The following is a 14759-nucleotide window of genomic DNA, read 5'->3' on the forward strand; positions in this document are numbered from 1 at the left end:
AGTTGTTGAAGTGTAATTTTGACTGAGGTTCGAGACTGGATGGGAGGGATCCTAAAACTGTGCGGTAGACCCCCCTTTTTCACTACTTTTGTTTCATGTAAACAAATTAAAGCCAGTATGTAAAATTTGACAAAATCGAAAGTGAATGCATTAGACTGAGTTATGATGTGCCCCATATTCTTGGACCATCACTTTTTTAATCTACATAAATGAAATAACAAACGCCTGTAAAGATGGTCTATTGTATCTATTTGCAGCTAACACCAATTATTTCGAAGAGAAAAAGCAAAACATATCCTGAACAACCCACGATGTGAATTATTCGAGTGGATGACTCAAAATCGACTATCTTTGAAAACAAGAAAAACAATTTCCCGCAATTTTTAGAGAAAAAATGCAATATCTCAAATGGTACGGAAAACTTTAGTGAGTCGAGCAGTGGTATACTTAGTAGTTCCAATGGAGAATGCACTTTCGATGACTATGCACGTTAAATTAAGCCAAAATTCTCAATACACGTTCACGTTTTCCTTATGCACTTTAACTCAGATTTAATGCAAAAAAAGCTCAGATATAAAAATACCTATGTGAAACCAATGTTAAACCAAATTTGTTATGAGTTATTCATCTATGGTTGTACATCGAAAGGTAAATTAGAACCCATTCATAAAATTTAGAAAAAGTCATTAAAATTACCTATGGTAAAAACGAGCTCAACACAGGAACTCTTTCAACAGAGCAATAGGTTTTCATTTTACTAGACAAACGCAAAAAGTCAAGGGCGTAAAGATCACGACAAACACAAAAACTCAAGGGAGTAAAAGTCACTCGAAAAGTCAAAACGGTCAAGAGAAAATTTTGCATAAAAAACAAGTTTACAATGATTGCTATGAACTTCGTTCAAGAGCAAGTGATAACTCGAGCAATTGGTGTTATCAGTATATAGCTGAAGCATTGGAAGGCTAGAAAAACTTCACAGAGAGAAAGGGGTAAATTTCACTCTCATGGTGGTCTTCTTACCAGCTTCGGTGGTAATTTAAACACTTTATACACCAACAGATCAGTACAACTAAGTGAACTACTTAATGCCCTCTGGTTTTTACTTGTTTTTTTTTCATTTTGAGGACAAAAAATCAAATAATCAACCGAAAAAACTCGCGGTAAAAGTTGGTGGTATGAAAAATTGCGAAATATAACTGAGATTACCAGAAAACAGCAGCAATAGCTTCGAAGATCTGCAGTCTCAAAGAGATTTTAAAAAAGTAAGACCAAAACAGAAAATCCTTTTTATTAAATGCTGAGATGTTGTATTTTGAATAAGAATCTGTTTAACTTATTGCTGCTTCTAAGGGATGCTCTCAATTAACCCTGAATTAGAGTGGCACGCACCCACTTGCCCACATCTCTTTAAATTAAAGTAAAATCAATTTCAGATTGAGGAAGTCAATTTTGAGTGAGGCAAATCACGTGTGACCAAAAACTTGCTTCAAAAAAGATGGCACGCACGCAATTCAGCTGAAATTGAATGAACGAATGAACAAAAGGCAAATTTGACGTCATATAGTTCCAACAAAGATCTTCAAGTCGAAATAAAAAAAAACATACCAGAACAACTCCTGGCACAATTCATGAATTCAGATCATGAATTCAGTCTGACACAATTCAGAATTTTTATTGACAAAAAACCAAAAGAAACGGGAATAGACCGGAAAACCAAAAACATCAGATCCAAAATTCGAAACAGTAAGCATAGACGACCAACTGCAGGAACCAATAGCCGCCTTTGGTGCAAATCGGGATTGAAACAGAGATAGAAATCGGAAAATTTTTCTCCTAAATTTCAACGTGTTCAAATTCGATGTGCAGTTTAAATTAGATTCTCAAACTATACTTAATTCAGCTTCTAAACTGAAACCTATTAAGCTTAATATTAATGTCATCGAGCAATCGCTCTAGTGATCTTTGATAACCTAATGCACTGACAATGACCGGGCTTTATCGGTTTATCCCATTTGTTTTAATTTCGCCATTTTGAAATTAGCCGTATTCACTAAATTGCATTGTTCAGTGAGTGAAAGAATTTAATATCCATTCAGTTGAAGAAGTGAGTAAGTCACGAGTCAAACATAAAATCCTTCGCTTATGTAAAACGGAAAAAATCAAAAGGTAAAGCGAATTTAATAAAAAAAGAACACTTAAATAACAGCCATTGAGAGGCTGACGGTGACTATTAAAAATCAATGTCAAAACCCCGCATGTGAACAATGAACCACTAGCGAGAAAGAGAATTTTTTTCAAACACCGTCTTCTCGCTCTACTTTGAAATTATAGTGAAGAGAATCGCGGCGCAACACCACGTGCTTTTTTGTTCCACTCCCTGTTTCGGCGTGACCGAAATCATCACTTCATTTTGACTTCAGAAATCACGAACATCAATGATCAGATCTTAAAAAAAACACACCTCCCCAATACAATTCAAATTCTTCGAATTGTTAAAAAAGACAGCGCCCATTAATTCAAATTCTTTGATTTGTAAAAGGACAGCGCTTCAATACAATTCAAATTCTTTGAATTATAAAAAAAACAAAAGACCAATAATAGCCCCAGCTATTGCTTAGCTGCTTTTAGAAACAAAAACCAACGGGACTGATATAATTGCTACAAACTTTGTTTCTGAGCGGTTATCTTTTGTCGGTACTCGCTGCTGCTATGACACGTACTATATTATTCAGTGACATGCGATCACAGTGTCATTTAATTACATTCAAATCTAACCTGTGCTTTGCTATTTAACCGTTCGCATCACAAAATAACATGGATTTAATCAAAACTGTTCAATTAAACATAACAGAAAACATATATCACAAGCAACATCACTCAAGTTTAGATTTACAGGAAATAAGTCGCAGTTGCTTAGAAAGCAAATCTAGTGCGGATATCTTCTAGTTTTTTAGAGATTTCGGTAGGTACGCGGTCTAATTCTTCAGCAATTGATTTCTGTTTGGCCGGGTCTAAAGAATTGAATGTCTCGCACAGATCTCCGTCAATGACGTTCTTCACGGGTGAATAGTAAGAGCGGTATGCTAAGTGATCGCGTCCAACATAGGAGGGAGACTCTTGTCTAATATGCATTTCCAAGTGTTGGAAAAACTCAGCATCCTCGTGCAGGTTTATAGGCAGCAAGGCCCCAATGCTTCCCGATACAGTGGAGTACACTATGCACTCGGAGCCTCCTGGGATGAGGGTGCATTTCTGCAGAGTAAGGGCCATGTCGCCTCCCAAGTTGTAATTGCACAGTAGCTCCGCTTTCTGTGATGCCCCATTGCACCATCCCCGATCCCATAGAGCCCTGGCCCCAGTTGGATCGTCTTCCACCTGGTCATTTACTTCTGATGGCAGTCGTAGCACCGATAACGTCCCAAACTTGTCCGTCACTGCAACTGTGTCGTAATCAACAACACAGGAGGCCATTGAGAAGCGCTGATTGGGGTCATCCGCAAATATTATCATCTGATTTTCCACCGGCTTGTACTTGAGGAATGTGACACTGTCTTGGATATCCGTTACAACTATGCGATACCCAGTACAGTGAATCGTCATGATCTTGTTAGTCAGATGTTTATTCTCGCACTTTTTCAACAATTTCTTCCTGCCCATATCGTACAGACGCAGCCACTTGCCAACTCCGATCAGAACGCGGCCTTTAAACTCGCAAACGGCGAGTGCCACATCCTCCATTTCGGTTCTGTGTATGAATTCGAAACTGTCGCCTGACTCAGGTACTCGGTAGGTGTAAACATAACCGACTGTTATGGACGGAGGGTTGAGCTTGAGCCCTTTGGCAGTACCCAACAATAAATACTGTTCACCAGGTCGATTTGCGAATTTGACGAAAGCTATTGAGAATGCAGCTTCATTCTGCTCTAACTCAACATGTTTTATGGTCGCGCCATCTGTGGGTTTAATAATGCGCAGAATGGAGGCCCACATTCCTGGACCTGCTTTAGGGGATCCGAAGACATCCTCAGGTAAGTTCTCTTGGAGAAAAGATGCAGCTACTTCGGCAGCCAGTTCCCGTTCAGACTCCCCGGCCGACTGGATCATCTCTTCCGCCATCTGCTGCTTGCGCTGCTTCTTCGACTGGGTAGTGAAGCAGTTATGATCCGCTTCAATCAGGAATATGTTTGAGGACTGCGGGTGGATTATGAATTTGCGCGGTGTGTACTTGAGAGCAGCTGACTGTTGGTTAAATACGGCGCCCAACTTCTCCAGAGCTAAAATGCGCAATGTGTTAGAGGAGATAGCCACAATCCCCTCCGGACACTGCTCGGACGCAAAGCCAGAAGCGTGGTCCAGGGCCTCATAGGACAACGGGGTCAGGTGATATCTATAAGCAAACAAGACATTGGTGAAACAGGCCGTTCTTTTCTTTTCAACTACTCTAAATGCTTATTTTCCGGCTAAACAAATAATGTGTATGGACAATTAGTACAGACCAATTGCTAAAAGTTAAACATACCCGGCAGATTGCCGGAAAATAGCCGCCGTTGATTCCAATAAGCATGATTGGGATTGAAATAACAGAATATATTGAAAAAAAAAAGATTTTTGTACAAAAATATTTTTTAAGTCCGATTTATTTTGATGGCATTTCGTAGTTGAACATACTTCTGTTTCTTAGAGAGAGGCTACAGGGGCTACTATCAACACCAATAAGCATTAGAGGTGGTAACTAAGACTTATAGGAACGACGTTCAAATAGCGGGCATCTAAAATTGGGCTTTATGGGTTTATCCCGTTTCTCTGACTTCAATTTTTATACTGACTCTGTTCATTTTGAATTGCTTTGCTGATCAACTGATGTTCAAATTCACTTTTAGCAGAATGAGAGAAGAGAGAAACTAGCCTAGAGAAGTCAAAAAGATTTCACGCAAAATGTTGAAAAGGCGGCAAAATGAGGTAAAGCGAAACATTTTTTTATTCGACGAAGTAAAAAAAAAAAAATAGGAGCGCTATAATAGCCGGCTGAGAAGATGAGGGCGGCTATTAATAATAATGGATGTGCACTTCAGAAACAAACTACAATTCTCGGAATAGCCCTTTGAAATAATTCTACATGTAAACCCATAACCGTCTAAATTCGGATGCATATATTCAAACGACAGACAGGGGGTGGATTCAGTTGCTTAAAACTTGAAGAGAGCATTTTAATTGATTAAAATTTAAGAAAAGGGAAAAAAGGAAAAAGTCAGTAGAAAATCTGTCAGGCATAAAATAGAAAAGAGTCAGTCTGAAGAGCTGCTTGAACCCAAAAGTAATCCTCAAACTACCTCATATCTAAACAAAACCCCATTTTGAAAAGAAAATGCCCAAAATACTTATGAAAATAGCAGACCAATTGCCGTATGAGGACAAAACTTGCAAATGCAAAGTGGTACTTCATCGAAGCATCGTTTTCTAGCCTACTTCCCGTGAGAGGAAAAATGCCGATAAATCAGAAAAATGCCGAAAAACGCGGAAAAACCAGTTTTTTTGCTTCCTTTCGGATATCGGTGTGATATGAAATCACAACTCTTCTTCGAAAATAAAGGTTGAAAAAACTAGTTAAAACATAGCCACCAAATTGCCGGAAAATAGCCATCTTTGGCCCGCTTGACGCACAATAAGAATGAAACAGAAAAAGAAAAAATAAGAGATATAAACTGACAGAATTTTTCTAAGTATCAAAGTGTTCTTATTTGGTGTGTGTGAATTCTGCATATTCGGTTAGATTCTAAAATTACACTTAATTCAGCTTCTAAACTGAAGGCTATTAAACATAATACTAATGCTTTAGCAAACGCTTTAATGAACCTAATGCATTGACTTAATGACCGGGCTTAATGTTTATCCCGTTTCTTCTTATTTTGCTCTTGACTTTGACCGTATTCACTACATTACGTAGTTCAATGCGTGAAAGAATTTAAAATCCATTCAGTTGAAACAGTGAGTGATATAAGTCAAAAGTCAAGCGTGAAAATCGTTTCTTTTGTAAAACGAAAAACGTGATCAAAAAGTGAAGTGAATTAAAAAAAAAGGAGAGCGCCTAAATAATAGTCCTTGAGACTGCCGGCGGCTGTTAAACATAATCTACTAACATGGGCTAATGTCTCTCAAACGACCGGCTGGCTTTGGTAGTAACCAGATTAGGCTTAGGGAGACTAGCCGTATGGGGCGCATTAAGCGGTGTTGGAGCGGCGGGAGGGTGGTTGAAGGGGCGGGTCCAAATATCCAAAAAAAACGCTTAAATAGTGAAAGTATTTCAATTTTAATAAGCTCAAAGGTGGCAGAAAAAATCGGCCTGGTATCTTTGACCTCAATTGGCATTAGGGATTTAAAACAAAACATTGACGCCAATTATTTCAGAAGAGCAAAGATTGCATTTTAAATAAATTTAATAGCCATCCTTAATTACACTCATGGTTCCTGCAGCTGTGATTAAAGATTAGGCGCCATCTTTTAACATAACGCAATAGGTTCATGAATCTTCAAAAAACATATGGACAATGTGGCCCTCACTTAATATTTTTCTCCTGTTTCTGTATTTCATTCTCACAAACTTAGAAATGTTCTATGAGCTCAAAAATTTCAACCTCAAGAAGGTTTGAACACGGACCTCCAGGTTGGCAGCCTGACCTCTTAACCACTCAGCTACAACGGCGTTAACTTCTTTTCACTCACAATCGCTTTCAACGAAGAACTTGGTTTGAAAACGCGAGCAACTTAGATCACTCAAAAATAAAGATATAAAGTAAGAAAAACACACACAAGAGATCACAGAATGTTCTAGAACACAGCAAAAATTTTGCAATAAAAAGGCACACGTTTAAAATAGCCTCTAACTTCGTCGGAGAGCAAATAAAAACCGTTCGGAGTTAAGTCAAATCGTCTCACGTGAACAGAAACGGCTCCCAAAAATCAAAATTCTGCTTTCTGAAACTGTTAAAATAAATCTGAATAAACGTACGCTTAAGCCACTCGCTCCCCTCCCAGTTCTTGCTCCCTTTACTTCTTTAGTGGGACTTAAAAGATCGTAAAAGACAGTACGGAAAACAAAAGAAATAAAATTCCTTAAAATGGGAAACCACAGCTGGCAGATTGCCAAAAAATAGCCACAATAGATCTGCAGTTTCAAAAAGATAGTAAAAGAGACCAAAAAAGAAACCTTTTCATTAAATGCTGAGATGTTATAATTTGATTAATAATCTATTTAACTTATTGCTGCTTCTATAATGTGCTCTCAAACAATCTTCAATTCTCTTTGAATTAAAGTAAAGAAAAGACAATTTCAGAGTGAGGAAGCCACTTTTGAGAGTGAGGTAAATCACGTGCGACCAAAATCTTTATCACGCAAATGAACAAAAGAACTCTCTCCACTTGAACAAAAGAAATGACAGAAATCAGAATTTGAGAAATTGTGACGTCATGGTCGTAACAAAAATTATGACGAAATAAAACCCCAGGACAAAAAATTCCTTAAAAAGTTTGAAGAATTTTCATTGACTAATCAAAGAGCTGGAAAACAACACACTATGAATGGAATAACCAACTAACGCTGGGTGGACGGCTCAAAAGAAGTAGCTTAGGGAAGCTAGACTTACTTAATGGGTAAAACAAAAGGAGGCAAAAATGGGTGAGGGGCACCAAAAGTATTGGAATCCAAGTTTTCAAAATTGAGCTCATCGTGAAAAAAACGCCCTCGGCAGTTTTGGTGAAACATATTTCGAGATTAGTAGCGCTCAACGAGACTTGAAGAGACTAGAAGAACAGATACTTGAAATCTTCAGGATTAACAATTTTATTCCGCTTTTGAAAACCAAAGTCGACAAGTCAGACGAAAAATCTATCAGGCCGAAAATCGCATAACAGAAGGCCAACAAAATCAAAATAATTGCCACCAAATTTGTTGGAGAGTAATCAATAACATTTTAAAATTGCAAAACGACCTTAATTATGCGCTGCTATGCACATCGAGTAACTAAAACTACGCTCTTTTAGAGACCGGTAAATCTGTAAGAGAACTGCTCAGCGACTTAATGCCCTCCTACATTATTTGATGAAAGCTGTATAAGAAATCTGAAAATGAAAAAATCTTAATCTATTTAGAATTCATGAAAAAAGTTTCAATAAGTGATTGCCGAATTTTAGCTCGAAGAATTGCTCGCTACATTGTATACGCTTCATCCACTTGAAAACAACATTCGCAAGCTGTCAAATTCAAGCAGAAATTCTCGCAAAATTGCTCCAAAGCCTTATATTCAAATGCAGACTGAATTACTTGCTTTAGAAGTATTGGCAACAATTGTGCTGAAGATTTTTCAATGGCAATGTCTTCAAAGTGGAAGAAACTTACGATGAACAATTATGCTATCGAAAATTTTCGAAACAAATAACGAATTTTAAATACGCTCCACACGTGTTGATTTAATTTGTTTCGGAGATTGTCCAGGAATTACTGACGCGCGAGGGAAAAATAAGCAAAGCTAACCTTGATTGGTAAGCGTATCCGAGCCATGTTCGACTTGACATTGCCAGGACTGCTTCTTTATTCTGAATGGTGACTTTGAACAACTTCACAGGTTGGTTGCCGAGGTATCTGCTTCTGGTGTCACTCAGGTCTCCGGTTACTTGATCCAGCACTGTTCTTAGAAGCACACCATTCTGCAAGCCCACGTTAAGGAACAGTGCTCGATCAGAGCTATCACTGCCTGGCATTTTTACAATGCAGAGTGCCTCGGGTGCTGCTGGGAGGGCCTGCATGGAGAGAGGCTGCAAACAGTCGGAAGGATCGAGAGAAATTATTCTGATGGTCTGGTCTGCCAGTCCCACTGCTAGGAATCGGCTGCGAATTTCACCTTCAGGAGAGCTTGGCAAACACATACAGAGTACATCAGTCTGCAGATCTTTCCTCTCTGTGTACTCGTTCAGTTGACCTAAATATTCATCATCTTTACAAACTAATTAAGATACATACTTTTTTTTATTTTTTTATATTCATTGCAGCAATAGAAGACCTGGTCATTAAAATTATGAATCAGGTTAACTTTCCATTTCTGACCACCCAATTAATGTGAATCTGTGGCGTCTCCTATGTGTTAGAGTGCTGCTATGCTACTAAGTTTCTCTATGTTACTGTAAGCAGGCCAATGGCGGATTCGGTTAACTTTTGATTCAAAATTTTTCGTGTGCATGCTGTCGAGGCAAAACGTTGTGGCATCTCCCGTATCATGGAGCTGTGCGAGTTGTTTTTTTCCTATCAGAAATGATCTTTTAAAAAGGTTTTTGTTCAGTATTTCCAAGTGCGGGGGGAACAAGGTAAAAACGTTCTGATTTCTGCCAAGTTAATTTCCAAGTTTAATGGTGATTTTTAAATAAGCAATTGAACGATAGTGTGGTAGAAGTTGTCACTGAAATTAAACAATATTACTGCGTGCATTATTTTTCCATTTTCAATTTTTATCAACCAATCAAAAGCTGAAGCAAAGTTTTTTGGAGAAGATAATGCTGGGAGAAATTCATCAAAAAAATGCAGTTTTCAAGTTGTTTTTCATGGTTTCTTTTTGTTTTTTTCTGTTTTCTTCAAGTCCACTTTGGAAACCTGATTTGCTTTTCTGTCTCATTGGCTCCAATGGGGTTTCTTTGGTTGATATTATGCGTCTTATTGGCGCCATTTATCTATTCTTCGGAGTGCTTTTGAAAAACAATTTGTTTCGCTTGAATGGAAAGAAAAATTGAATTAATTGAATTATCATATTTGGTGCGTTGGTGAAAGAAACCGAGAGACTGGGAAAGCGATATTGTAATAGGTACCGCAGTGCTGCTTTATTTCTTATTGAAAATGATTGTTGTATTGCATCAGAATGAGCTTTGATGAAGCTCTGAAAAGTCTCTTTATAAAAGGCGGACTACCAAATTTTAAGATTACTACATTGCAATAATTATATCAGAATTAAAATCAAAAGATGGAGTTGGAATTACAGGACCCTGGTAATTGGCACCAAAAACATGAAGGAGGTTCTGGAAAAAAAGTAACTATGGTTTACTCTAGATCACTTGATGATGTTGCAAAATTTACGACAACTTGATGTTCGTTGGCATTGCGAAACAATTTTCACTAAGGGTACGTCATCTGTAGTGAAAAATTGAGTAGAATAATGCATTCGAGTGGTGATTACTAACAGCTCTGCTGCTACAAAGTATACAACATGGTTATTTTATGAGAGAAGCATCTATCAAGAAAAATTTTGAAGTGAAATGCAAGTGATACAAACCACACGAGAGCACGCCTACACCAAAGTTTATTCTACCTTTTAATGCCAACAAATACAGTTGGGGAACATTATTTCACGAGAGCCGACTGTTTTGATAGGGCGACTACCTTCAACGTGTTCTATGAAGATTGATGTTGTGCCGTCGTCTCGGACTATGAAGTCGTCAAAGACGGCCAATTTGACTTCGTTTCGAATAGCGCTTCCGTTGTACACATTTAAGTATTTTAGTTACTCTAAAAATGATGGCACGTAGACAGCATCTGATTTCAGCCATCTCCAGTTGTGGCTCATGATTTCCTGTAGGTTGATTTAACGACAAAGAATGATTAAGATAAATACTTTTAGAGCAGAGTAAGCCATTAAGTCACGGCAGGTTAAGCCCTAAAGGCAGTTTCCTTTGTCGCAACAATTTCCTGACGTAAAAGGCACAATTTCCTTTGGCTTAAAATTTGAGGCTCTTGTTTCTCACAAAAACAAAAATGTGTTGACGCTACTGGACAATGAAATTAAATCTGTGGTGTTTGCTTAGTAGTGTTCAAATTAAGTTAATTTAAGAATAGTTTAAGTATAAAAGAAATGCCAAGTTTGGATGCAAAGGAAAACATAGCTTGCGTCTAAAATTCTCGGGCAGTATGCTGATTGCTGGCACATGTCCAAAGAAAGTTCAGAACGGCGCAGGGGATATTTCTCTTATTGCTAAACTGTCTTTGTTCGTACCTGTTAAAAAACTCTTGTTTCTCAAGACGCTTCCACGATTTCGTCCCCTGTATGCTCCCCGTCCTCGACCTCCTTGCTAAGGGTACTGCTCACGTTCACTATTTTGTCGTTTTTCAAAGTTAAATTGTCGTGGCCTGTTTTGCGCGCTGAAACTTTTCTCTGCCGTAGTTGTTGAAGTTGGCTCGAGAATGCCGGAAATTTTGTGATTGTGATACTTGCATTGATGCGATTCCTGCAGCCATATTGTTTTCTAAAGCTTAATGGACAACTGCTGGGCTGTTTGATGCATTGAGTGCGTTGAATGCAGTGGTGTTCGACGGTTCTGGGTGTATTTGATCAATTCGAACTTCTTTTGATGATTGCACGCAATTCGTTTACTGCAATGTTGTCATTTTCTTTCAGAAGAATTTTCGTGTATTTGAATGACACTCCTTGTATTAATAGCTCCACGATTCTTCGTTGACTTTCGTCTGCGATCTATGCTTGCGTCGGCGTCGTCTACTAATAATAGATTCGCGAGCCGTTGGTCGGCGAGAAAATCGTCTGGCTGCCTTTTATGGGATCAAACTTATGGGACTGTAGGTCAAGCTCGAATTTTCTTCTTTGCTATGCCCCTGCATAGCGTCTGCGTAGCTCTTTTAGCAAGTTTTTCAAGTAGTTTTGCGTAGCTTCTGGCTGCCGGAGACAAAAGTTAAGTGCGTTCCGATCAAGATGGTGAAGGTATCGTGCTCGTTGGTGATGGGCTTCGGGTTTTCTTGATACGGCAATGCCTGCTCGAAGCAGGCCTTCAAATTGGTCCCTGTTTTCATTTGGTAATCCAAAGAAACGTCGCGGGTGGACATGATGAGGGCTTGGGTCTGGCATCGTTTTCACATTTATTTTGTGTGTGTGTGTGTGTGTGTGTGTGTGTGTGTGTGTGTGTAAGAAAAGTTCAAAAGATCAATAAAAGTAATAAGAAAATATTGTGTCTAGGCTGTTTTCAAAAGACAGTGAGGTAAAAGGCAAAAGGTTGTTTGTATGGATACTTAAATAACTTACTGTTGTTTGCCTGAGGTTTTGGGGCACGGTGTTGTAGAAGACAATTAAATTCCATGTAAAGCATGCTCAGTTGTACAGTGCTTGTACTCTGGAATAAAATAATTTAACTTGTTCAGTTGTAGTCAAAAGTGACGTTGAGTTGAATGCCGACGGTTGATGGCAATATAGTTTCAAATCTTGCAATGCGGCTATTTATAATTAATGGCATTTTAAAATGAGTTTGTCCAAATTTAATTAAGTTTTTGTTTATGTTGTCTAAAAGTAAGTTGAGAGTTTATCTTTATCTGTGCAGAAAACGCTCCAAATCTCTGTCGTTATATGGCATCGTATCAAGGGACTGTGCTAGTAGTTTTTTCCTATCTGAATGGATATGTTTTAGTAAGGGTTTTATTCAGCATTTCCAAGTGCGGGGTACAAGGTAAATACGTCTGATTTCTGGTACGTTAATTACCAAGTTTACCGTGCAGTTTTATAGAAGCAACTGAACGATAGTGTGGTAGATGACACTGAAATTAAACAATTTTACTGCGTATTTTTTTCCGTTTTCTATTTTCATCAAACGGTCAAAATCTAACGAGTGATAGGTTCTTATTTCTGCTAAGTCAAATTCTAAGTTATTTCTCGGTGCTGTATGAACCAAATGGAGAGTCGAGTGGTAGCATTATCAAACAACTATATGAAATTTTACTGCATGCATTATTTTATATTTTCTATATTTGTCAACCAATCAAAAGCTGGAAGCTGGATAGAATCTCTCACAACCAAACTAGTGACCAGCTAGCCCTCGTCGATTTGTCAACCAATCAAAAGCTGGAAGCTGGATAGAATCTCTCACAACCAAACTAGTGACCAGCTAGCCCTCGTCGATTTGTCAACCAATCAAAAGCTGGAAGCTGGATAGAATCTCTCACAACCAGACTAGTGACCAGCTAGCCCTCGTCGCTTCGAAAATCAATGTAATAGCTCTTTGCAGTTTAGGCACTTAAAATGAACTCCAGTTTCGGCACTCTTAAACAACGGCATACTTGTACGTAATCATTTGCAGTAGACTATCGGGCCTGTTTCAATCCATAAATAACCTGATGCATCAAAAAGTATTTTAATATAAACTTCGGTAGCGCAATCGGCAAAAATTTTGATATTGAAAATAGGAACCCAATCGTTCTCATTATTTAGAAATATCGCACATAATCTTATCTTTATTTAGAGGGAACGCTTTATTAGATAATGGAGTTGCACATTAGTTTTAAGAAATCAATATACAGAACTTTGGATACCTGACGGATCCAGCTCGAAATAGACCAACTCTCCTCCGTACAATGCAATGCACACTTGTCTCTGATTGACAGCACAAGCGATGATACTACGCTTGCCTGGGGTCTTCCACTCGTTTACTCGCCTGTCAGATCTGATGTGTCGAATTCCACTAGGGTACACTTGTAAAAGTGCATCATCCCCTAAACAGAACTTACTATGGAATGAGGCTTTCAATTTACCAAGTAGCATCTATTTACATTTTTTCCTGTCTAAGTTAGCAATGAAACTCTTTCCATGTGCCGACACTCACAATTAGGTAAAATTTTTGTCAAATAATTTAATGCGATGCAAAATCATTTGCAGAATTTTCCTAGGAAAAAGTTGAGCCTGCAGTTGCTTAGATTCCGGGACTTATTTTTAAACTGGGTCACAAAAACGTTGGGAGTCACAGATACAATGGAACGATTCACTTCTGGCAAAAAACCGGCAGCTTACCGCTCATTAGACACAAGAGACCACAGAAAAAAACGTAACAAAAACTTGAAATTATCATTTCCAAGTCGCTCTTTATTCTCGAATCATATTTCAAAACCCTATTATCTCTCAAATATAAGAGCCCCACAATTCTTAGGTTTGGTCGACGTCTATTGACGTTCAATTAGCTCTACTCTCAAATTCAATTGAAAAACATAAACCGACAAATGTCGGAAGAATTGCTCTTGAACGACAGGCGAGGCAATGTAATTCATGGTTTTTAGTATAGATCAATTTTTCTTTATGGGTGCAAAAAATCTTAACCCCGCCGGGATTAAAACCACTGACCTCCCGATCAATGGCTACCCACACTATCCACTGGGCTACGAGTCACTTAATATTTCTACGCCGCAACCGTTTTTATATTAGCAACAAGCTTTACTTCGGAGCACTAGAGATCACTCAAAAATGATGAACGAAAGCGTCAAAAAGTCACTTGAGAAGTCAAAGAAGGTAGGTGGGTGTTGGGGGGGGGGGGGTAGATAGGTGGTGGGGGGGGGTAGATAGGTGGCGGGGGTTGTTTGTGCGGTGTAGTATAGATAATTACTTATATAGCATCAAAAAATCTCAAAATGACCTCTTCACCTTGAACATTACCAGCCGTTCGTAATTACTATACATATGCAAACGAAGCTTATGTTAAAGTCCAATCTTCGAAAGCAGAAGTCAACAATCAAAAACGGAGGTAAATACTCTAACAGAAAGAAGTCAAAATTCAAGTCATAAACAAACTTGCTTTCTGCTAAAAAACGACTCGAATCGTCGTGCAAAATAATCTCTACCCTAACTTGGACAAAATCAGAATATCGAAAAGACTATAAATAACGAAAACCAATATAACATAAAAATGTAAAAAAAAAATTCAGTTCAGGGGTGTGGGTAGGTGCTAGTGGGGGGTGTAGG

General features: G+C 38.4%; 1 protein-coding gene across 1 annotated transcript in view; it reads right to left on the bottom strand.

The window, feature by feature from the left end:
• Window positions 1-2819: 2819 nt before the first annotated feature.
• LOC142358627 (splicing factor 3B subunit 3-like) overlaps window positions 2820-14759 on the bottom strand; it is a 42037-nt gene continuing 30097 nt past the window's right edge. The window contains exons 5-7 of the mRNA XM_075410084.1: window positions 13343-13522; window positions 8528-8972; window positions 2820-4387 (exon numbers count right to left, since the gene is read on the bottom strand). Coding sequence (XP_075266199.1) covers window positions 2914-4387; window positions 8528-8972; window positions 13343-13522 — 2099 coding nt within the window. The 3' untranslated portion in view covers window positions 2820-2913. The remainder of the gene's footprint in view (window positions 4388-8527; window positions 8973-13342; window positions 13523-14759) is intronic.

Source organism: Convolutriloba macropyga, chromosome 2, assembly GCF_964194025.1.
Source record: "Convolutriloba macropyga chromosome 2, txConMacr16.3, whole genome shotgun sequence".
NCBI lineage: Eukaryota > Metazoa > Xenacoelomorpha > Acoela > Convolutidae > Convolutriloba > Convolutriloba macropyga.